We start from the raw sequence: 23,279 nt of genomic DNA, 5'->3' as shown, positions 1-23,279 counted from the left end.
CAAATGGGGGAGTTTGAGCTGCAAAGGCTCTGACAGCAGTGGGGACAGGATGCGCTTGAAGGTTCCCAAAGCTAATAATGAGCATAGTCACCCCCTCCCCAAACCCCTATCCCCGGGTGAGGACATGGTGGTGCCCACGCTAAATGGGGGGTCAGAGCCCCTTGGAAGGGGGAATGTGCTCACAACGATGATACAAAGAAAAAGGGCTCCAGCCCCCGCCCACCCCACCCCTCCAGGAGGTGAGCTGAGATTTCACAGAACAAACAAGAAAGTCAGTGAGGGGGCCCTTGGGGGCACCCCCAGGATGTTGTTATTGCTTTGGAGCCCTCTCCCTCTTTAGGAATGCTGCGCAGACACCAGAGGGTGGGCTCAGGCTGGGGAGCACCGAGCCTCCTCTCCCTCTGGCTGGGACAGCAGGCTCTGCCCCGTCTTTGAAAACTACCCCTGTACAACCAGAGCGGTGACAGCTGCAGAGAGAGAAGGTGCTCTCCTGGCTCAAAATATTCCAAATGGCGAGTAATAAACGAACACCAGAGAAATCACACTGGTTAAAACAAACAAACAGTGAGGGCTGCTGCTGGGCCTCAGATGCCCGTCCATCCAGAGCCCAGCTGCCTCCGGACCAAGTCTTGGGGTTCCACCCCCACAAACCCCGGGAGCTCTGAAGGCCTCCTGGGTGAAGGGGCCTTTTCATCACCCCTTCCCAATGCAGTGTGAGGGCTCCATGGAGGCAACTGAACCCAACCAGACTTGAAAGGATGCCCAGGGCTCAAACAGGCCGGGGAGGAGAGGTGGGGGTGGAGGTGGGGCTAAGGAATTCCAGGTGAAAGAATCACCTGGTCAGTAGCCTATAGTGGAACCAGGGACAAGGTGGGACTGGACACAGCCGGGTGTCCTCAGAGGAAAACCACCCCTTCTAATAGCGTCCAGGCCCCCTCCACCAAGGCTCACATCCTCAGGAATGCTTCATAAATAAAATCAGTACCAAGGATAATAAATCAGAACATCTGAGTATAGTGGGCAGCTCCAGCTACAATCCTACAGGGGGAGGGGAAGGCAGGGGGAGGAGGGCTGGCCTCCTGAGCCCAAGGCCCAGGCCAGCAAGGAGACCGTGGTCTCCTGGAATGTACTTGTGTCTCCTCTCCACCCCGCTCTGGGACTCTGTGAGAACTACGAGCGAGCTAAGGACAGGCCCCAGGGCTTAGAACACTAACTACCCAGCTAACCTGGACTACGCCCTACACAGCAGGGACTGGGTAATGAGGGGTGGTGAACTGCTGGGTGCCTCCCAGGGGAGGTGGCAGAAATGTGCTTCTATAAAGAGGGGCCAGCCCGAGTCCTCCCCAGCATGCAAAGGGCTTCCGTGGGCCCTGGGGAGGGCTGGGCCAGGAAGGCAGCTACCCAGGCCCTGCTTGAGAAGGAATCTCACGGTTCTTGGACTCATACCTCCTCTCTTTCTCTCCTTGAGCCAAGGAAACTGAGGCCAGGGCAGTGGGTTCTGCCCTTAGTACACATGGTTTATTTAAAAAGACTAAAATAGGGGAGATCTGTGGCCTCTCCAGGCCCCTAGCCTGGAGGCAAAGGGATAGGCAAGATGACTTTTGACCTCATCCAACCAGAAGGGATCCTCCTATTTGGGAGACCCCTCACCTTGGCACCACCAATCCCAAACCCAGCTTTCCCTAGATTCCCTCTCCAATCCAACACCCCAAAATGCAGAGACAGTGAGCCCTCTGGGCTTGGGGTTCTGAGAAATGAAGGTCCCACAGCTCCTCCACCAAAACCCAGACGACAAAGTCCCTTCCAGTCCCACAGTCTCCACAGCATCTTGTTTCCATCGCACAGAGCAAGGCACCCCGGGGGTCTGTGCCAGGCCCTGGGCACCTCCTTCCCTTTGGTCCCTGCTGGACCCCAATTCCACGGGAAGAGAGGCAGGCAGGAGGGGACAGACAGATGGACTTGGACAGGCTGCGGCAAAGCTTCTCCCACGGGCAGGCGGAGGGAGGCCGGAGCTCCTCTTGAAGCGGGGGGCTCTGGGCCCCTCGGAGCTGGCTCCGGATCCTTGCAAAGCTGCCCCATCAGCTCTGGGGCAGGTGTAGCTGCCTGAACCCGGTGCCGCAGGAAAGACACTTGCTGGTAGTTGGCACCATGGAGATGGCTGCTGGGTTCTGGACTTGGCTCCGGGGAGCGAGCTTCCGAGGACGCAGAGAGGGGAGCAGTCAGATAGTGTCTGGGGCAGGAGAGTGGTTTGCTCTGCCGCCTCAGTCTTTCCCTTCTTCAGATTGCAGCCACATCCACCAGGTCAAGAACCGGCCAAGTCAAAAGTGCAGCCAATCCCACTGGGAAAGGAAAGGTCTCAGGGGATAGGAGGCAAAGAGGGGTGAGGAGGGTCCCAAGGGGGGTAGGTCTCCCTATTCTGCTTCCCCACCGTGGGGGAGAACCCCGTCCTCCTCTGTTCAAGATGCCCCTGGGCCTGGGGTCCCAGGTCGGGGCTGGGTGGTCTCCAGGCCATCTCAGGGAGCCCCTCCCCGTTCCTGGCACTAAGATTGCTCACTGCAGGGCCCCACGGTGCTCTCGAGGGACAACTGGGATGCCTGCCGGAGCAGGGGCCCCGTGGCTGGGTCCACCATGGAGGAGGTGGGGAAGAGCTTGTACCAGCCCACGGCCAGGGTGGTCAAGTCCAGCTCCTCCAGCAGCACGCGGGCCACACCCATGAACTGCTTCCGCTCCATCCGTCCATAGTTCCCCCACACGATCACCTGTGGGGCAAGAGACACAAGGGTTCCCATCATCCAGTCCACTCACAGGTCCATAAACAGACCCTGGGGTCACCCTTCTGCCCAGTTCACCTCCGAGTCCTGTGGATTCAACCGCCTTACAATTGCTCAACCTTACAATCACTCAAGTTCGACCCTATTATCCTGACCTCAGCACTTCAATCATTGTTCGCCTAGATGGCTTTCTGCCTCCAGTCTTGCCCTCTCTGTTCCAGTCCATGCTCCACATGCCCCATCTTTGAGTCCAAGTCAAGGGCTGACCCTGCATCCTGAGTTCCCTCCCTGCATCCCCCATGGACCCTCTGCTTCCAAAGCCCCAGAACCCTCCTTGTGAAACCAAGTTTTAAAAAGTGGCAGGCACATGCACCGTATCTGGATGGTTTTCTGCTTGTTTTAAATTGTATTTGAAGGGTTTTTGCAGACTTTGTTGTTGTTAATTCTCACCTAAGGGTATTTTTTCCATGGATTTTTTTTTTTTTTTAGAAAGAGTCTAAGGGAGGGAGGAAGGGAGAGACAGCGAAACATCAATTGGTTGCCTCCTGCATGTGCCATGTGTCCCAACCCAGGCTGGGGATCAAACCTGCAACCTAAGTATGTGCCCTTGACCTGCCCTTGACCAGAAATCATACCTGCGACCCTTCAGTGCTAGGGCTGATGCTCTAACACTGAGCGACACCAACCAAGGCTTGGCAAACATTTCTGACAGGGATCATCCTTAGCCATGCACACATGGGCTTCACAGCTGAAGGGAGTGTCCCACGAAAGACTTACCTTACTATGAGTGAGAAATGTTTTCTCTCCTATCCATTCCATTGAAAAACAAAACACAAAACTGCTGAGACCAGCTAAATTGAGTTCACAATTCACTGATGGACCTCAACCCACAGGCTGAAAAACTCTGTCACAGACAGGAACTGGGCTTCTCAGTTTAGCAAAAGTCCCACTGTCTTGGCAATTGTAACACCTTAGCCCCATCCTCATTGGCTTTGCCTGCCCAGGTGAGGGGCAAGAAATTAGGTACAAGCCACACATGCCCAAAAGACAGCACCGAGAGGACAGGCACATGGCTCCTGCAGGCCTCTCACCTGGGCCCTGCCGGTACCCACAATGGGCAGCTGTTTCTTGCTCCAGGTCTCAGTCACCACTAGGGTTCTCCTTATGGCCAGAGGGCCAAACACATGTCAGGATACTCAAAAGGCTCCCGGTTTATTATCACTGTGCTTCAGGCCAGGCCCTGGCTTCCAGAGGCTGATGCTGATGATGATGATGATGATGATGATGATGATGATGATATATAATGATGATTATGATGATGGGAGCCATTTGTAGAGCACTTATGATAGGCCAAACTTGCAAATACTTTTCTTACACAAAGCTAACATCTTACTGTTACTGTCATATTATTAGTAGGTACTACTAATGTCCCCATTTTACAGATGAAGAACCTGAGGCTCAAAGAAACGTGTTCAAAGTTGCACAGCAAGTTGTGGAGCTTTGATCACAGCACTCTACCTCCTCCCCAGGGGCACCTTCCTCTCCCTCTAATGCTGTGCATGCATGTGCACGCGCACGCGCGCGCGCACACACACACACACACACACACGCCCCTCACCTGTAGGACTTTGCCCTGGGGACTCTCAGGAAACAGCAGCACCTGGTTATACAGTGGGTCCAATGACTTGCGAGCGACTTTGGTCTTCTTCTTGGCAATGCAGACGCCATTCTCCAGCAGGTAGGCCTTGATATAGGCCGCTGGGAACAGAGGCCAGCAGGGTGAGTTGTAGTGTGGGCTCCAATGGTGGGCACAAGGCACAGCAGGGGGAGGCTGCCTACCACCAACGGGGATCAGAGTGCCCCCTTGGGGCCGTGGGAGGAGACAATAGGACCAAGCCAGGTGGTAGGTGTGGGTGGTAGGGTGCAGCCAGGGCTGGTGGGGCCTATTCCACCTCCTTCCCTTGCTCACTCTGTACTCACCTGTTTCCTTTCTCTGTCACTGACTCACCCTCTCCTTCCCTGGCTTATACATTCATCGCTACCCATTCACTGAACAAATGTTTCCTGATCGCCCACTGTGTGCCAAGCACCCTACCAGGCACCGGGGTATAATCATAAGCAGGGGAGACCTGGCTCCAGAGGTTGGTGTGAGCTCATCTTGACCAATCCTTACCTTGGTCAGTAGGGGGTACTGACAAGGTCAGCCGAGAAGGTCAGCTGACCATCTCAACTGAGTCCCCAGAACAAACCCTGAGTCACCAGTTCTTTGTGAGTCACTAGAGTTGAGACAAAGGAGTCCTCCACAGTGGGGCTCAATATTCTCTCTTCTAGACCCATATATCCCTCCAGACATGCTCCCCAACCTCCACCCCACCTTGCAGTGGGCAGGGCTCACCACACCTGGCAGTGTCTTGGAGCCTGGCTTGGCCGTCAGTCCCCGCGCCTGGATGATGTCCACTTCGAGCTGACCATTCCGCTCCTGCAAGCCAATCTCCACGTCCCCTGCAAGAGGCCTCAACAGATGAGACTGGGAAGTGGCTTCAAAGTTCATTCCAGGACTCAGACCTTCCTATCTGCTTAGGGTTAAGTCCCCTTCCTCTGCTCCCAGCCCCAAATAACTCCCACACCACATGCCCAGGCTCCAGCAAATGCAGCCAACACAGAGGGGAAGAAGGGGTGACGCAAGCCTTCCCATGGGAACCCCCCTCAGGAACAGATCTCGGGGCGCTTACCCATCGGTGTGGTGGCCAGGGTCTGGCGGCCCACAAACTGCGCTGGCCCCATGCTGCCCAGGAAGTCACTGAACTGTGCATCCGATGCCAGGCAGACGCCCCCGTAGTTAAGGCTGTAAGAAGAAAGAAGGAGATAAAAACCATTGTTCCCAGGGGCCAACCAAGGACTCAGATGGCTCAGGTAGTCAACTCTAGAATGTCCCTCATGCCACGATGATTCTGTCCACATCCATCACCCCGCCTCAGGCAGACACATGCCCTGCCTCTCCCTCCCTTCTATCTCCACGGCCCTAAACTCTCCGGTACCATCTCGCTATCTCTCCTCGCCCAGCCTTAGGTTCCACCTCCATGAAATGGGTAAGGTGATACCTGCCTCTTGAGGTGGTTGTAGGCATGTCGGGAGATGATGCTTGTTGGTGCCTGGCTCCTATGGTTTAATGCCATGATACTCAGTGTGGTCCAGGGACCAGCATCACCTGAGAGCTCATTAGAAACGGAACTGGGCCCCTCTCCACCCCCAGCTGCTGAATCAGAACCTGCCTTTTAACATGATCCCAGAAGAGTCATTCGCACCTGACAGTTTGAGATCCATGGGGCCAGTGGCTGGACCTTGGAGGTCCGCATTTGTTGCTGCTGTAGGCTGCCCAATGTTTATCCTGTTCCTTTGGGGAGCCCCCTCCCCATGGTATTGACTCCCACGGAGTGGAGCAGACCTGGCTCCAGAGGCTGGTGTGAGCTCATCCTGACCAATCCTTCCCTTGGTCAGTGACTAGCTCAAAGGCAGGTGCGTGGCCAATTCGGCCACAGGAATCTGGTTGGGAAGCTTCTTTGAACTGTAGGGAGTGAGAAGCTCTTTTCCCACCAGACCTGAACCTGAATGGACTGGAGCCTCGGGCAGCTCTCTTGCTGCCACCTGGAGTCCATGAATGAAGCCATCAAACTGGCAGCACTGCGTGAGCTCCTGGATCAAGCTCTGCCTGAAGCAAAAACTACTTTTTTTTTTTAGTTACACAAATCAATAGTAATAACAACAACAATTATAATAATGTCCTTTGCTTAAGCCTATTTTCGTTAATTTTCTCTGAAAGGGGAATAATAAAATTCCCATCTCCTAAGTCTGAGCCGTGTGAATGGCCTATCCTCGCAAAGGGCCTCAAACTACTAGCAACCTAGTCCTGGCTGCTCAGCTCTTCCTCAACCATGTGAGACACCCCAGCATCATTCTAATAAATCCGGTTTTTACTTATCGGCAGAGTTGCTGTAGGATAATAATTACACATTTTAGCCTGTGTGCTTCTCATTTTCATATATTTACATATGTATATATGTTTTTACTGATTTTTAGAGGAAGGGAAAATGATAGATAGAAACATTGATGAGAGAAACATCGATAGGCTGCCTCCTGCATGCCCCCTACTATGGATCAAGCCCACAACCCGGGCATGTGCCCTGACTGGGAATTGAACCAGTGACCTCTTAGTTCCTCGGTCGATGCTTAACCACTGAGTCACAATGGCCGGGCATCATTTTCATGATTTCCTACCACCCCCTGACACCCTTTCCCCATCCAGGCCGGAGCCAGGAAACAAGACAGTCAGATTCCTGGCTTTTGAGCTTCAAATCTAAAAAGAAACAGACTTAGAAGGACAGGTGCAAAACTAGGCTGCCCTGCCTCCAAATAAACAAGCAAACAAAAACCCCAGCCTGGGAGAGCGCAGGAGGTCAGGGTGGGAGGGAGAAGGTCAGGGAAGCGGGAGGGTCCTCGAGGAAGGCCGGGGTCCCCGAGCTGGGCTGGCGGCGCTGAGGGAGGGCAGGAAGCCCCGGCCAGGTCTGCGAATCCGAAAGCAGAGAGAACTGTGGCCGTCCTTCTTACTGGGTGGGGCTGAGCAAAGGGCACGATGCTTTGCAGCAATGGCTGCCAGGTATCCTGTGAAGTGAAGCTGTGAGACCCTCCACGCCCCAGAGCGGAGCACCTGTTCCCGCTGCATCCAGAGAAGGCCAAACCGAGACAGAGGCAGAGTGGCATTTGAATCCAAGCAGTCGGACTCCTGAATCTCTTAGCTCAACAATTACGCAACAGCATCATAGAGAAAGTACAGGAAAAATAACGTAAATATCTGGGGACAGAAATGAGTACCTATTATTCTTGCAAACCCGAAGACCCTCCATTGACAGCACCACAGCTGAGACCCAGGCTCTCTCACTCCACACCTGTCTCTTTCCCACCCCAACCTCCTGGCCATCTGAGGAAGGGTCTGGGGACTCCAAAAGCCTGAAAAAAGTCAGTGCCGCTTAAATTCCAAGTCACCGAAGGGGCCCAGCCTCCCAAGCAGAGCCTGCAATTGAAAGTTTCCTCCAACATCGTCCCTGTCGACTCCTCGGTTCCTGGTGAGATTGTGAGCAGACAATGGGGAACTGGCAGGCCTGGTAATTAGCAGTAATTGTTTATAATATCTGGGCGGCTGCCTGGTTTCCCATCCCAGGGTGCCTCGCCGGCTGCCAAGGAACCAAGCAGACGCCCCAGAAACCCTGAACGGGTTTGAACAGGTTATCACATGCTCCGTGGGGCTGGAGGAAGGAAGAATACAGTGGTGGCAGGTCCCTGCTGGCCAGAGGGCCGGCTGCACTGGAGACCCCACTCCACCTCGGGGTCTTCCAGGAGTGGGAGGGAAGGCAGTGGATGCAAAGTCAGACCTGCCCCTGCTCCTCCCAGCCAACTGCTGGCAAGCTGGTGGTGTGTCTGCACTTGAATCTCCTTATCTGCAAACAAGACCACACCTACCTCATGGACAGTGCACAGCCGTTCCATGGGTGGGCGCCGAAAATCTCTGCTCATTGGATCCATTTGCAAAGAGCTTGTTGAATTATTGCCACATACATGCTACCTCATAGACTATGCCTGGTATGCAGAAGGAATTCAATAAATGTTCACTGCCACACCCTTTAGCTGGTCCCAAACTGGAAAAATACAGTGGTTAAGACTGGACTTTGGCATAATATAGACCCTGAATTCCAGTGCTGTGCACCCTCTCTGAGCGATATAAAATGGGAATAAATTGCAATCGCCTTGCTGAGTCGTTGGGGAAAGGCAGTGAGATAATGCAGGCAAGGTGCTTGGCCCAGGACCTGGCAAATGGAATAAAGGACTGAGATACTGAGCCTGCTACCCAGACTGGAAGAGCCTCATCTCCCTCTTTGGCATTTTCCTGGCATTTCTGATTCCAGACCTGTTAGGAAGCGCAACATCTGGATGCCTGAGCCCAAGCCCGGGCCTGGGGTGGGGGGCATGGGGGCTGCAGCAGGTGGGTCCTCCCGGAGGTGCACGGCACACAGAGGCCTGGAACAGGATTGCAACCCGTTCTCTACTGGCGTTTTATCTTGTGTTAATGGTGAAATGAGATTATCTGCATTTCAAATCCTGTTAGTTTTGTTTGAGGAGCTGAAACCCATTTGTCTTTTATTATTAATCTTCGACCTCTGTTTGGCCCTGGATTTTCCATGGTTAGAGAGGTAATCGAGTTATTGGGGGTTTGACTCTTTTCCAGACAGATCACCTGTCCCAATTGCATCTGAAATTAAAAGGCTGTACAGCCTTCCTGGTTCGGAAAGGCTTGGGCGGTTTATGAGCTCTCTGTCCATCCATTCACCACCTGTCCCACATGTCCACCGTCCATCCACCTTCCCACAGGCTTGCTGAGCCTATCATGCAGTCAGTTCCGCCATAACATGAAATATATATTCCTAAAAATTACTGTGCATGCACAATCCTACAATAAAAATCACAGAGCTTATGGGGAAAATGGGGTTATGGCACAACACCCAAATACTATGTCAGTATCACAGCCAAAAAAAGAAAGACAGGAACATAGTAAAAATGGTAGCACGGTCTTGCACATGTTGAATGGTTAAGAAATGCAGAAATACTACAGTCAATATGGTGCTTTACTCTGAAGATGCCCTGAAGTTTGCTTGTGTTAATGAGTGTCAGAAGGACTGCAGCCTGGAAGTTAGTGTGAAGGGGAAGGAGGGCTGTTGAAATGGACAGAAACACCGGGTGTGGATGGGATAACACACGGGAACTGAAGGAGCAGGTTATGTTTGAGGTGTGTGTGTGTGTGTGTGTGTGTGTGTGTGTGTGTGTGTGTTTTCCTACATGGATGCAAATTTTCTGTGTTCACCTACTGTTTCTTGTGCATGAAGTCGTACCTGAGCAAAGGCAAAATGTGTGCTATGCTAAATTATTCCCTAATATTTCAATCGTGTTGGAACAAATTCACATTTTCAAAACAAGCGTTGTAGCAGAGTTGATTACAGGCCAGGATACACAGCTTCACATAATCCTGACTGCGGCTTCTCCAGCATTCAAGACAATTCCAAACCTGCCTGTCCCCTCTTCTCCCCACACCCTGCCTGCTATGAGAGTATGGCTCATGGGCATGAAGCCAGGGATTTATTTATTTTAATTTATTAAAACCTTGTCCTGAGCCAAGCACAGATAGTACTAGGTTAGCAACATTAACGTGTTTCATTCTCATTTAACAACTCAATGGAAGTTAGGTACACATTACCAACATCCCTTTTACAGATGGGAAAAATCAAGTAACCCAACCAAGGGCTATGGCTAGTAAGTGGTAGACCCGGGGTTTGAACCCTGGGAGTCTGGTCTAGAGTTCATCTTTTTGTTGTTGTTAATCCTCACCCGAGGATATTTTTCTATTGATTTTTAGAGAGACTGGAAGGCAGGGGGAGAGACATAGAGAGAGAAACATCCATGTGAAAGAGACACATCAACTGGCTGCCTCCTACACATACCCGACCAAGGTCAAGCCTGCATCCAAGGTATGTGCCCTTGACTGGAATTGAACCCAGGACCCTTCCGTCGGAAGGCTGATGCTCTACCCACTGAGCTAAACCGGCTAGGGCTAGAGTTCATGTTCTTAACCAGTTTGCTATACTGTCTCTATGTGCCCTGAGGGGACCAGAGCTTTGCCCAGAGCAGAGTACAGGGATTTGCAGTCCAAACTTTGGGGTCAGGCAGGCCTGGATTTGAATCTTGACTCCCCACTCGCTAGTTGTTAAGACACACCTCTCAGAGCCTGGATTTCCTTTTTGGTGAAGTAGGGACATATATTATCTCTAGAGGTTCAGGGTAATGACAGGATGCCCCCTCAGTACTGTTGTAGATATTAATAAGAGAAACACCTCAGGAATAGTCAAAGGCTCCTCAAACACTAGTGCTTATTAAGCCCTGTCTCCTAGCTCACAGCCACATCCAGACCTGGTTTGTCCTTCGGACACCATGACTGTGCTAACTGCAGGTCGGGAAGGGGGTTCTGACAACCCACCCAGCCTCCTGGGTCTTTGGTGATTAGCAAACAGCCTTGGCAGGAATGAGCCTCTGAGCCCGGGGCCCAGGTGGCCCTGCCATCAGCTCACACTCTGCTTTCTAGAGCTGTGGGCACCGTGACCCAGACACCCAGGGAGCTGGATGCTGATGACCCAGACACCTCAGGACAACCAGAAGCAGAGGGAAGGAGCAGGGGGGCGCTGGCAGCCAGCTCGGAGAGATTGGGTTTACAGAGAGGATGCTGAGGCCCCGATTCTGTGTGACGAAGGAGACTGGGAAGGAGTGGGGAAAGTAAAATGTGTACATGCTTCGGCTCATGGTACCTACCCATCATTCAACAAAATTTGCAGCATATCATCTGTGGGCCAGGCCCCCTGGTGGGTAGGCACTGAACTCTGTCTAGTGGGACAGACAGACACACAGGTGACAATTACCACAGAGTGGTAGGTGCTGTGATGGAGGAAGAATGAACTGGAAGCTGCTGATACAGTCAGAGGAAGGGCAGACCATGCTGTTCCGTTTCCCCTGCCCACGCCCAGGGCAGACATTGCTAATCAACCTCAGCACATCTGCCAAGCCTGACTGGGCTCCAGAATCCTTCTCAACACAGCACTCCAGGGAGCCACTATCAATTAACTAGAGCTGGCACATGAGATGAAGCTTATGTGCCAGTTCTTAGCTGAGGTCTGAAGGAGGGTGAGTCAGAGGATGCACGGGAATAGGGATAGGAAAGGGGGTGCGAGGAGGAGGGAGCAACGAATGAAAGACCTGGAGGTGAGAGAGGGACGTGTAAGAGGCTCAGGGTGCTGGAGTGGCGGCACAAGGCTGGGGGCTGGGAGAGGCTGGCAGAGGCCAGAGGAAGTAAGTGTTGAATGGCAGGCTGTGGAGTTCAAACCAAAGGAGGACGTGCAGGTGTCCAGGCAGGAGTGATGGGCTCCTCCACAGGGGAAGCGATGGGGAGAAATGGATGGAGTCGAGAGGTAATTAGGAGTGAAAGAATAGAGCCCAAGGATGGGTTGGATCTGGAGTGTGAGAGAAGGGGAGCCGTCTAGGAGAACCCCAGGTTTCTGGCTTGGGCAGCAGAACATGGTGCTGTGCACTCAGAGAGGGGAGCAGACTGCCAACCCCCCGGCCCCCAATGCCTCCTGGCCCTCACCATGTCACACTGACTTCTGACTGCAGCACATGCGCTTGTCTGGCCCCTGAGGACTGTCTCTGGCCTCCAGAGCCCCTTGTGTGCAGGAAGGGCACGAGGGTGAACCCGAGCAGTCATCAACTAGTAACTGCTGAGTCTGAGTATCAATACTTTACTCCCTCGGATCCTGGGGTGACTCTCAGGCACATGCTCCTCACTGGCTCCGAGTCCCCGGAGGACTGGACTTGGGCTGCCCACGGTGGCAGCTGGCTTCTCAAGGTGCAGTTATTCCCGACCCGTCTCTCTCACGCAATCCTCCGCATGGTTATCTGGAATCTCCTCCGATGACCTACCGAATCCATGTCTTGGGTCACGAGGAACCCAATCACCAGGGCGTATCTCAGGATTCAGGGGGGTCCAGGGAGATACTGTTCTCGTGGCCCTTTTTCAGGAGGCTTGAACCATGTCCTTTGGGGGAGATGGGCCTGGTGGTGGGGGGAGCTTGGCTGGTTGCTAAACCCACAGCTATTCCCTTCTACCTTTGACATTCACAACCTCATTTTTCAATGGGGCAGAAAGAGGCTCAGGAAAGAAAGCCCTTCCTAGCTTCAGGGATGAACCAGGATCAGTCCAACCTACTGAGGCCTACGGAGGGAATAGATGGAGGGACTCGGGGCCCTTGATGGCATAATTTAGCCATCAAACCACCCTGGAATCACCTATCTCCAGAAATAGATGCATCCATTACATAAGGGAAAGAGTACTGCAGTGGTCGGCAAACTGCAGCTCTCGAGCCATATGTGACTCTTTGGCCCCTTGAGTGTGGCTCTTCCACAAAATACCACGGCCTGGGCGAGTCTATTTTGAAGAAGTGGCGTTAGAAGAAGTTTAAGTTTAAAAAAACTTGGCTCTCAAAAGAAATGTCAATCGTTGTACTGTTGATATTTGGCTCTGTTGACTAATGAGTTTGCCGACCACTGGTCTAGTGTAATGGTTAAGGGCAGACTCCAAATGCCTGGATTTGAATCCCAGCATCTGAAGCCACTTACTGGCTGTGTGACCTTGGGCAAGTTAATTAACCTCTCTTGGCTTACATTTTCTTGTCTGTAAAATGGGGATAGTAACAGTTCCAGCGTCATCAGGTTGCTCTGAGAATGAGAGGAGTCATTTTGTGTAAAAGCTCTTAGCACAGTGTCTGCACACAGCCAGTGCTCAGTAAGTGTTAGCTCTAGAGCATCACCGTTGAGCCAGTGCTGCTCAACCTTAATGGGCCCATGAGCCCCCTGGGGACCGTGTTAAACGCAGACTGATTCAGAGGGTCTGGGATGGAGCCTGACAGGCTACAATTCCACCCAGCTTCCAGGGGATGCCAATGCTGTGGGGCCATATCCGGAACAGCGAGGGCCGAAGCCACTGTAACCTGGTACAGTATAATCTGGAGCCCATGGATCTTCACTAACCGGGGGCCCAACCCACATGCACCCCTTCCCCAGCCCCAAGGCCTGGGTAGGATGCAATTTCCCAAGTTCTCTGTGCCTGTCCTTGGCAAGTTCTCACCACTGCTAGTTGCCTCGTCAGAAGGAGGCAGGGTCCCCAAGGTGCACAGCCCAATTGTCTTGTACACTGTAAGTGCCCGATCCCATTTGCTGAAATGAACATCCACATGGGAGCACCCCTGTGCCCACCTGCAGGAATACACACGCCCGGTGACCCAGTGGCTGGGGCAGACAGACCCAGAAGCGCCCAGGGCCGCAGGCTGGCGGGGCTGCTCAAGCACGCTGGCTTCCTATAAGCCTCGGCTGGGTGGCAGGAGCTCAGGAGAAGGATGGTCACACCCCCTCCTGTTTCAGAGTCTGGAATCTGGGTCCTGCCAGTGCCCAAAATACCTCCCAAAAAAGGAGGAGGCCAACCACAGCTCAAGGTCCCTACCTGTCCCTTCACCTTCCTTTCCTCGCCCAGGTGTTGAGCAGGCTGGCAGCACCTGGCTGAGCTCAGCCCCTCTCAGGCGGGCAAGACTCTGCCCTCTGCTGACCCCACATCCTCCAACCCACCCAATCCTCCCTCAACTGGGCTCAAGACATGCACCCCAAACCCCCTTTTAAAAAATATATATTTTTTTAAATTTATTTCAGAGAGGAAAGAAGAAGGAGAGAGAAATAGAAATATTAATGATGAGAATCATTGATTGGCTGCCTCCTGCACGCCCTACACTAGGGAATCAAGCCCACAACCCAGGCATGTGCCCTGACCGAGAATCTAAACGTGACCCCCTGGTTCATAGGTCGACGCTCAACTACTGAGCCATGCTGGCTGGGAATCTAAAATCTTTTAATAATTATAAAGCCAACATGTATCCTGTGCTAAGCACTTTATAGACACAATTTTGTTTAGGGTGGCTCAATGTATCCATTAAGATGCATCTGACCTTGAGGAGCAAAATATCCAAATAACAGCAGCTAAGTCAGCAACAATCATGACAGCGAATAATAACCGCACTTGCTATGTGTCAGTCACTATTCTAAGTGCTTTCACATACATTAACTCACTTAGTCCTCACAACAACTTTATTACCCTCCTATGCTGTTCCCCTTGGAGAAGGTGTGTGGCACTTCCGAGCCTTTATCTCCTGTTCTATAAAATGGGAGTATGTGTTTGGCTTCCTGTCACTGCTCACGGCACCACACACTACCCTCCCGTGGCCTGGTCCTCCAACCTGCCTGGAAGCCAACAGACGAGATGTTCGCTGGCCTCCTGATGTTTCGACAGGCCAGGGAACATGCCCACGGCCACGCGGGGTAAGTGGCAGAGCCAGGACTAGGGCTCAAACCTCCTGACCCCCTGAAACTCAGCAGGGACCCACTACTACCCAGCTGCCCAGAATATCTTCCTCCAAGTTTGCTGCCTTGCCAAGTTTCTCAGGTTAAAGAAAACATTTGTTCCCTTCTCCTCCTCCTCTCCCTTCCGCCGGTCCTCCTCCTCTTCTCGCCCTCCGGAAAGTCTCTCTAAGGGGTGGGTGGAACGGCAGCATCTGCCAAGGCAAGGCCATCACAGAGGCCAGAGATGCCCTGTTTAGGAGGGGCTGGAGGTGGGAAGGCTTTCAGCCAGCAGAAACCCCCAGCCGTAAGGCAGGGCCCGAAATTTCGGGGAGCCAAGGTGGAGGCTGAGCACTGTGGTATTCTCTTTATAAAAATGAACCCATTTAGTCTTCCTAACATCCCTTTAATGTCAGTATTTATCCTCATTTTACAGATGAGGAAACTGAGGCACAGAGAGAAGACATGACCAAGGTCACACAGCCAGTGATGGTGGAGCCAGGATTCAAATCCAGGCAGTCAGGCACCAGAGTCTGGCAGTCCTCAGTCTTCCTCAGAGCTTCCTTGCTTCATTGCCTCCCTTCTGAAGACAGGATAGTGTGGGAACCCTCAGCCAATGCCCCTCAAAGTCTGAGACCCTCCCGCCCCACGCCAGGGAAGACCGAGAGCCAGGAGGCCTGGGGGCAAGCCGGGCGCACACTCACTTGCCCTCCGAGCCGTAGCTGTTCATGCTGTCCTCGATGGACTCATGGCTGGTCTGGCGCAGCGTCCGGCTGGGCATCTCCACCGCCAGGCCTGTCTCCGTGCTCCTCTGAATGGCCCCCTTCAGCCTCCGGCTGTCCCCTTGTTGGCAGAGAGACAGAGGGAAATGAGGAGAGAGACAGGGTGGGAGAGGACAGAGAGGCGAGACATCTGGTTAGCATTTCAGTAGCTGGTGGTGGCCAGCTTTGGTCCCACCCCCAACCCATCTACTTCCTCCTACCACTGGCCTCACCTGCACCCAGCCTCCAGGGGGCAGTCTCATTCATACCCACGCCATCATCAGTATCACATGTGTTCTCTTACCTAATGGATTCATTTACATGGACTGTCTCTCCCCTTTGAATTGAAGTCATGTCTCCCCTGCAACCTTCTCCAAATCCTTTCTCCTCTTCTTCAGCTACTATTTATTGAGCACCTACCATATGCCATACTCTTGTCAACCCCAGCACAACTGGCAGTTTGGATGGGATATTGCTTTGTTGTCAGGGATGCCCTGTGAATTGTAAAGGTCTAATGGTAACCCTGGCCTCTACCCAGTAAATGCTAGCAGCACCCTCCAATCCAGTGGGACAATCAAAAATGTCTCCAGACATTGCAAAACAGTCACCCTTGCTAGAGGACCACTGATTTAGGCCACTGGCTCTGAAACCAGATTGCCCAGGTTCAAATCCTGGATCTTTTTCTCATCGGCTGTGAGGCTTTGGGCAAATTACTCAGCCTCTCTGTGCCTCCATTTCCCCACCTGTAAAATGGGAGAACAACAAGGTTTTAATGAAGACAAGCAGTCTTCTGCCCTTGCTATCCCCTCCCCTTGGGCAACCTGTTCCACAGCAGCTCAATCCATGGCCTCCGCTCTGTGGTGGCATATCACCCTCTCCGAGACCCTCCTTGACCCTCCCCGCCCCCCCCCCCCCCCCAGCTTTCTCTGCACTATGGCCGTGCTATGGCTTTCTTCCCGACTTTCTTCCAACACAAGGCGCATTCTTGATTTACTGGCCAGCTTTCTCCATAAAGAAGGTAAACTCCGTAAGGGCACGGAACTTTGTTTCGTCCACGGCTGAAGCCCCTGGGCCGAGACCAGGCCCAGCCACTGCAGGTGTACAATTAAAACCTGCTGGTGAAGGAGGGTCCGCCTGAGAGTGGTCCCAATCCCCCCAGCGCCCCTGCGGGGATGCTCCTGCTCTTCCTGCTTCAACACCGAGGACATGAGGCTCAGAGGTTAAGCGACATGCTCACTTCTGTAGAGCCAGAAAGGTGGGGAGCCAGGGTTTCACCCGGGGAGGGTCTCTTCGCTTCGTGCTCCACAGCCTGGTGATCTCAGTGAGCTTTCCGTCGGCCACCACTCAAGGGGACTGTGGCTTTGCTAGAGGCGGGGTGGATCTTCCGCGGGATCCCCCCCCCCCCACAGTCTGGGGTGAGCTGGCATACCTCAGGGGCTTCCCCAGTGCTTGCTGACCCCCTGGGGAAAGCAGCACCACCCAAACCCCACCATCCTGCGTGGAGAGGACAGGAGCGCTGGATCTGTGTACCCAGAGACAGAGCGGGGCCAGGATGCCTGCCGCTGGCCTTCTCCCAGCCTCCCTCCTCCCAGCTCAACCATGGTGCCCCTTCCTCCTGACTCTAACACAGACACACAGATTCAGGTGCTCTGTGCGTGTTCTCAGAGTGTGTGCCCACCTGTCTGTCTCCCACATGTATCTGTGTTATTCAGATATAGTGCACATATACTCAGAAAAACACAGTAACACACACGCATACACAGGAATATACGTGCAAAGACACGGTGTGTCTGAGTGCCCATATTTGTGGTTCCGTGGGCTCCACAGACCTATCATGCTGTTTCTGAGGCCAGCACACACACAGGCGCATACCCATACACGAGGTACAGGCCATCCCACTCAAGAAAGCACGCGGGGAGACTGCCACTGCGTTTCTGTGTGTCACCCTGAGTGTTTCTGAACATGTGGGGGAACATGTGTGTCCCTGTGCCCGTGTTCCCTTCATTCCCCCATTTGTTCTCTCACTAACTTGTTTCTGCGCCCCCCGCCCCAACATTTCTGTTTCTCTGTGTAGAGCGGTGCAGAGGCACACAGAAAGATTCCGAAACACACACATGCTCCCTCAGAAACACTCACAGCACAGAGACGCCGCTCCTCCACTCACGCATTCACACAAGCACAGTCCTATGTCCGGACAAACTCCAGACCCCTGCCTGGGATTTTTACCCCCCGCTGAGCCCTGCTCTGGAGCCCCACCCCGACTCGCCCCCACCCACAAGGGACTGACACGTTTCTCCTGGGAAAGGGCAGGACCAAAAAATGACAACTCAGACCCCACGGGGGCTGAGGAGGGGGGTTGGAGAGGTGGGCTTCACACCTGGATGGCATTCTACAGCCCCTAAGTATCCCACATCCAGTACCCTATTTGGGCCCCAGAATAGGCGTGAGTCACCGCACAGGTGAGCCTGGCTTTGCAATCAACAGCCCAGGCAGAGTCACAGGCAAGCTGACCTTGGGCAAGTTGGGTAGCATCTACCTCACGGAGCTGCTGAGAGAGTTAATGATAGAACATTTACCACAGCATCTGTTTGGCACATAGTAGGTGCCAAACAAAAGTAGCCTTAGCAGCTACAGAGAAAGATCTCCCAGAACTCCCCAAATCTGCCCAAGCCAACTGTCTTGCATGTTCCCCCTGACATGTCACCTTGTGAGTCTCCAATCTGGGACCATAGCTGTACCAACCACACCAACATGATCTACCATCTAAGCTGTCCACTGGCCATCTCTTGCTCATGCAGTTACATTCCCCAAAGTGACTGGACCAATGTTTTCCCACTCTCCAACCCATAGCCCCATCCATCTCACTTGGCTGAAAGATGACCTGTCTCCCACTTGGCTGAAAAGATGTGTTTCTTTACTTGCTCTTTCCCACTTCCAAATTTCACCATCCTCAGACCTTCCAACCTGCCCCTCGACCCTCCCTCCTCTCTGACCTTCTCCTTGCCAAGGCTGATCTGCCATCTGTTCTCCCTATCCTTCCTCCTCCCATCCTCACCCGAAACTCCTCCAACCCCTTGTGCTCTCTGGACCTTGAGTCGGCCATCTCTCTGTCTTCTGGCTCTTTCCACTCCTCCTGCAAGTCTGTCAAGGCTTCACTTCTTCCACCACCTGCTTCAACCAACACATTTCTCATAGAACAGCCTCTCCCGCCATGTCGCCATCCACGCACTCCTATCTCTCACAGTGTGGCTTCCACTCCGTTCACAGGGCTTGCTGACCCAGTCCAATGACGGCTCCAACCATGCACCAGGGCCTTATCTCAGCCCCCAATACCTGAACTCAAGAAACAACCACTGAGTGCCTTCCTGTTCGTGGGATGCTAACTGCCCTTCTAAGTCTGGTCTCCACCGACAAGAAAGGCTTCATTATCCCAGGTTATCAGAATGCTCCGCTGCCGAGGCCTGGAGTGGAGTCCTGTGGACTCTGGGTACCAACTGTGGCCGGCCACGGTGACATACAAATAAATGGAGTTCGAAGGACCCATTTTGGCCACCCACTAACACTGGCTACACCCAAAACTCAAACTGTGCAGCTTGAATTTTTCTCCCGCAAGGTCCTACGTCCCTCATCTCCCAACTTGGGCAGAATATGGTGTGTGGGTTTAAGGTAGAGGGAGGGTGTGTGGACGGCTGGACTCCTGCAGGAGGCAGCAAACACTTAGGGAACCAACTCCACTGTGTGCCAAACACCATGCCTGATGCTGGGGACAGAGATCGAGAGTGGTGTGGTCCCTGCCTCCATGGAGCTCACAGTGTGGAGAGAGGCAGACATTAAACCGATGATCACATGGATTAATCACAAGTGTGTTAGTGCTCTGAAGACAAGTACAAGATGTAATGATAACACCCATTGGGGGGGCCAGAGGGAGGGGGGCTAACACTGATTACTTCATCCCTTGAGTAGTCACTTCAGATCCCTCCTTCTTTGGCCTCTGTGATCGTGAATTCTAGCAGGCTTCCTCCTGTCTCTGACCACTACTACCATCCTGTATTTAGGGCCTCACCATTCTGTCTTTGGATACTTTCTCTCCTCTAGATCCTCCCCCTTGTTGATTTCATTCTCTTCCGGCAACACGAGGACCATCCTAGGTGAATCCTATGCCTCAATCTGTAGCCCTCAACTCTGTCAAGAGCAACACTTCCAACTGCATTATGGACATCACCACCTGGATGATGAGCAGGCTCCTTGGATGCAAGCTGGCCAAAGCCACACCCATCCCTGCTCCCACTTTCTCCATCAACTCCTTCCAATGTGTGCTCCCAACCTTCCCAGTCACCTGGACTCAGAACCCCCAGGACCTCTCTGACGTTTCCCCTCTCCCATCAATGCCAAGCCGTACAAAGTCTTTGCCCTTAATATCTCTTATATCTCTCCCGTCTTATCCCTTTTCACAACCAACCAGCTTCAATACCTCAAGTCTAAACTATGTATTTTAACAGCCTCCTAACTGGTCTCCCTGCTTCCACCCACCAAACAAGCCATTAACAGATTAACTAACTTAAGTTACCACTTCAGACCAAGCTATTCCACCCCAACTAATTCACTCTACACAAGCAGTCACAAAAATACACAAAGATGTGCACGAAGAAGTCCCACACAGTACAATTTATACCAATGAAATGCTGGAATTAACTGCCCACCAACAGGGGACCAGTTTACAAAAGGAAACATCCCACAGGAGAATACTGTGCAACTGTTAAAAAACAAGCATGTAGATCTACGTTTACAGTAACAAAAAGATTGCCCCGACATACCAAGCTAAAAACAAAATACGATGTGGAATGGTATGTAAGACGTAAGACTGCTTTTGTAAAGCTACAGATTACACACATCTTTGTGCATAGACACAGAAAAACCAAACTCCTGATGGGGAATAGCTGTAAGGAGAAAGGTTTTTAGAGGGGAGGTGTGGAAGGTCATTTTGAAACATTTTCATTTAAGTATAAGATGATTGAGAAAAGTGCAGAAACCTTAAGTGTGTAGTTTGATGAATTGTCACAAACTAAACGTCCTCATGTAACCAGCACCCTGGTGGAGAATCAGAGCTTTACTAGGATCCCCAAAGCCCACTTGTGTGTCTTCCAGTCTCTGTGTTGCTCCACAAGGGTAGCCACTATCCTGATCTCCAACACCAGATACTAGTTTTGCCTGGTTTTAAACTTTATATACAAAGCATGGCCTTTTTTGAGGGGAAGGGGAGCTTCTTCTGCTCAATCTTTGTGGATTATGAGATCCGTCCATATTGTTGGACGTAGTTGTAGATGGCTTATCACCGCTGCTATGTAGTATTCCATTGTATGAATATGCCACAATCTATTTATCTATTGTGCTGTTGATAAGCATTTGATTTTTTTTTCCAGTTTGGGTCTATTTGACATTGCCAAATCATTTTCCAAAGTAATTGTACTAATTTATACTCCAACCAGCACCCTGGGGGGATTTTTTCTTTTGTATGCTTCTATGTCTCTTGAAGTTTTAGAGATAATGGATTAATTCTATAATGAAAATGAAGGTTAAATACAAATCCTATATAATAAAAGCCCAGTAACCGAATAACGGAACGACCAGAATGATGGGATGACCAGTCGCTATGATGTGCATTGACCACCATGGGGCAGACACAGGAGCTGCCCCCTGGTGGTCAGTGTGCTACCACAGTGGGAGCACCACTCGACTGACTGGGATGAGTGGCTGCTCCTGCTGAGAACCCTGGGCTAATGGGCAGGAACCCCAGGCTGTGATCGTCACCTCCTTACCCCAGGCGGCGGCTCCTCCTCCTTCTCCTCCTCCTCCTCCTCCTCCTTGCTTCCTGCTGCCTCCTCCGGACCACAGCGCCGCCGCAGGCTTGCAGAGGCTGGGAGGCGGGTTCGTAACCACCACGGGACTGAGTCCTACTCCGCCGCCTCTCAGTGCTATTGTCCCTGGGCCCGGCCCTGACCAGGTCCCCTGGAGAGGCAAGTACTCCGGCTCCATGGAAGATGCTGGACCAGGGAGCAGCCGCTCAGAAGGCAAGTCCACAGCCACTCGGCTGACCAGGATGAGCTGTGCTCCCACAGCAGGCCAATCCCCGCAGGCCATGCCCCCCACCAGTGCATGAATCCCGTGCACCGGGCCTCTAGTTTATAAATAAGTCTCACCTTCAATCAAGCTATAATCCCATTTAAAGCCTTGGAATGGCTTCCCACTGCCTGCCAAATTAGTTTCAACTTTTGCATCCAAGCATTCAAGACTCTCCATTACCTGATTTCCTCCCCATTTGCTCCTGGTCTCCCTCAGCCTCCACACCCCAGCCCAGCTAGGCACCTCATCACTCACATGCATCCTCAGTAACTGCCTCATCCTGGTTTTCTCTCCTTTACTTTCCTAGTCCCTCATCTTCCCTATCAAAATTCTAACCATCCTCCAGAGCTAAGCTTTAAATAACACTTATAATTATCAGGCACTCACCAAACTCTTGGGGCTTTTGTAAGGATTAAGTATAACAATCAGATAATGTAATAATATAATACTATTTAATCCTCAGGACGTCCAAGGTGGGTGGTGGTACTCAGTAAGCACTCAACAAAGGTGGCTATTATGAAATTATTAATATTTTGCCAGATGCTATGCCAAGTGTTTGACATAGGCATCATCTCATTTGGTATGTAAGACATATACTCACAATAAGTCATGAGATAACTATTACCTGATTTTGCAGGGTAATAAAATGAGGATCAAGAAGGTTAAGTAACTTTCCCAAGGACACACACAGCTACAAATGGCAGAGGAATTCAAGCCCAGGTCTTTCTGGTTCCAATAACCATATTTTTTACTGAATCAATTCACTTGGTTCTACCACAGACGTCAAATTCCATCTCTTCTACAAAGACTTCCATGACCAAACTCCTTGAACCCTAGTGGCCCTTTATCTTCACCTCTACGGGGGTCTCTATTCCTCCTTCACTTTAATTCAGCATGTGTGTGTTTTGGTGACCATTTGTGCACATTTCTTCTGGGTACATACATAGGAGTGAACTGTTGGGTCATAGGCTATGCGTTTGAAATGCTTTTTAAATGGGTTAAGCATGATGTGGACTAAAAAGGTTAACACGTTAGATTATCTTTCAGCAGGAAGCAATGTGCTGAAGAAATGAGGCCCAGGCCTGGAATATTTGGGGAAGAAGGATGGTGGAAGAACAGTTAACTGTCTATCTGATTCATATTTATCTTCTCCAAATGTAATATTTGTTAAATAAATGTACAAAGAGCAGAGAGCACCCAGGACAGGAGAGAAAGGAGTGAAAAAGACCTGGCTCTGACTGGTGTGGCTTGGTTGGTTGGAGCATCACCTTGTACACCAAAAAGGTTGTGGGTTCAATCTCCAGTCAGGGCGCGTGCAGGAGGCAACTGATCGCTGCTTCTCTCTCACATAAGTGTTTCTCTCCCTCTCTTTTCCTTCCTCTCTCTAAAATTAATTTTAAAAAGGGCCTGGAACACAGTGGCATTCAATAAATGCTGGCTGTTATAATTAAACTGTTCAAAGATCAATGGTCAACTGCTCACTGGTATTATCTTTTGTAATTTGTCGTCATTTCATCGATTCTAAGACATACATTTTTCAATATCTCCAAAATTAAGATATGAATGACAGCCAATGGCAAGTCAGAGGTAAATTCTGACA

At 51.8% G+C, this 23,279-nt stretch overlaps 1 protein-coding gene across 2 annotated transcripts in view; it reads right to left on the bottom strand.

Annotated features, from left to right (window-relative positions):
- Window positions 1-2,236: 2,236 nt before the first annotated feature.
- The window catches only part of RIMS4 (regulating synaptic membrane exocytosis 4), a 47,610-nt gene continuing 26,567 nt past the window's right edge, over window positions 2,237-23,279 (bottom strand). The window contains exons 2-6 of one of the 2 annotated variants that reach the window (XM_079783490.1): window positions 15,503-15,644; window positions 5,504-5,616; window positions 5,172-5,273; window positions 4,390-4,529; window positions 2,237-2,759 (exon numbers count right to left, since the gene is read on the bottom strand). In XM_079783490.1, the coding sequence (XP_079639616.1) occupies window positions 2,541-2,759; window positions 4,390-4,529; window positions 5,172-5,273; window positions 5,504-5,616; window positions 15,503-15,644 (716 nt within the window). In that variant the 3' untranslated portion in view covers window positions 2,237-2,540. The remainder of the gene's footprint in view (window positions 2,760-4,389; window positions 4,530-5,171; window positions 5,274-5,503; window positions 5,617-15,502; window positions 15,645-23,279) is intronic. The other variant, XM_079783489.1, reaches the window with a different exon arrangement.

Source organism: Cnephaeus nilssonii (assembly GCF_951640355.1).
Source record: "Cnephaeus nilssonii genome assembly, chromosome: 11".
Taxonomy (NCBI): domain Eukaryota; kingdom Metazoa; phylum Chordata; class Mammalia; order Chiroptera; family Vespertilionidae; genus Cnephaeus; species Cnephaeus nilssonii.
The sequence above is the reverse complement of the archived record's forward strand: the minus strand, read 5'-3'. Positions and strand labels throughout refer to the sequence as shown.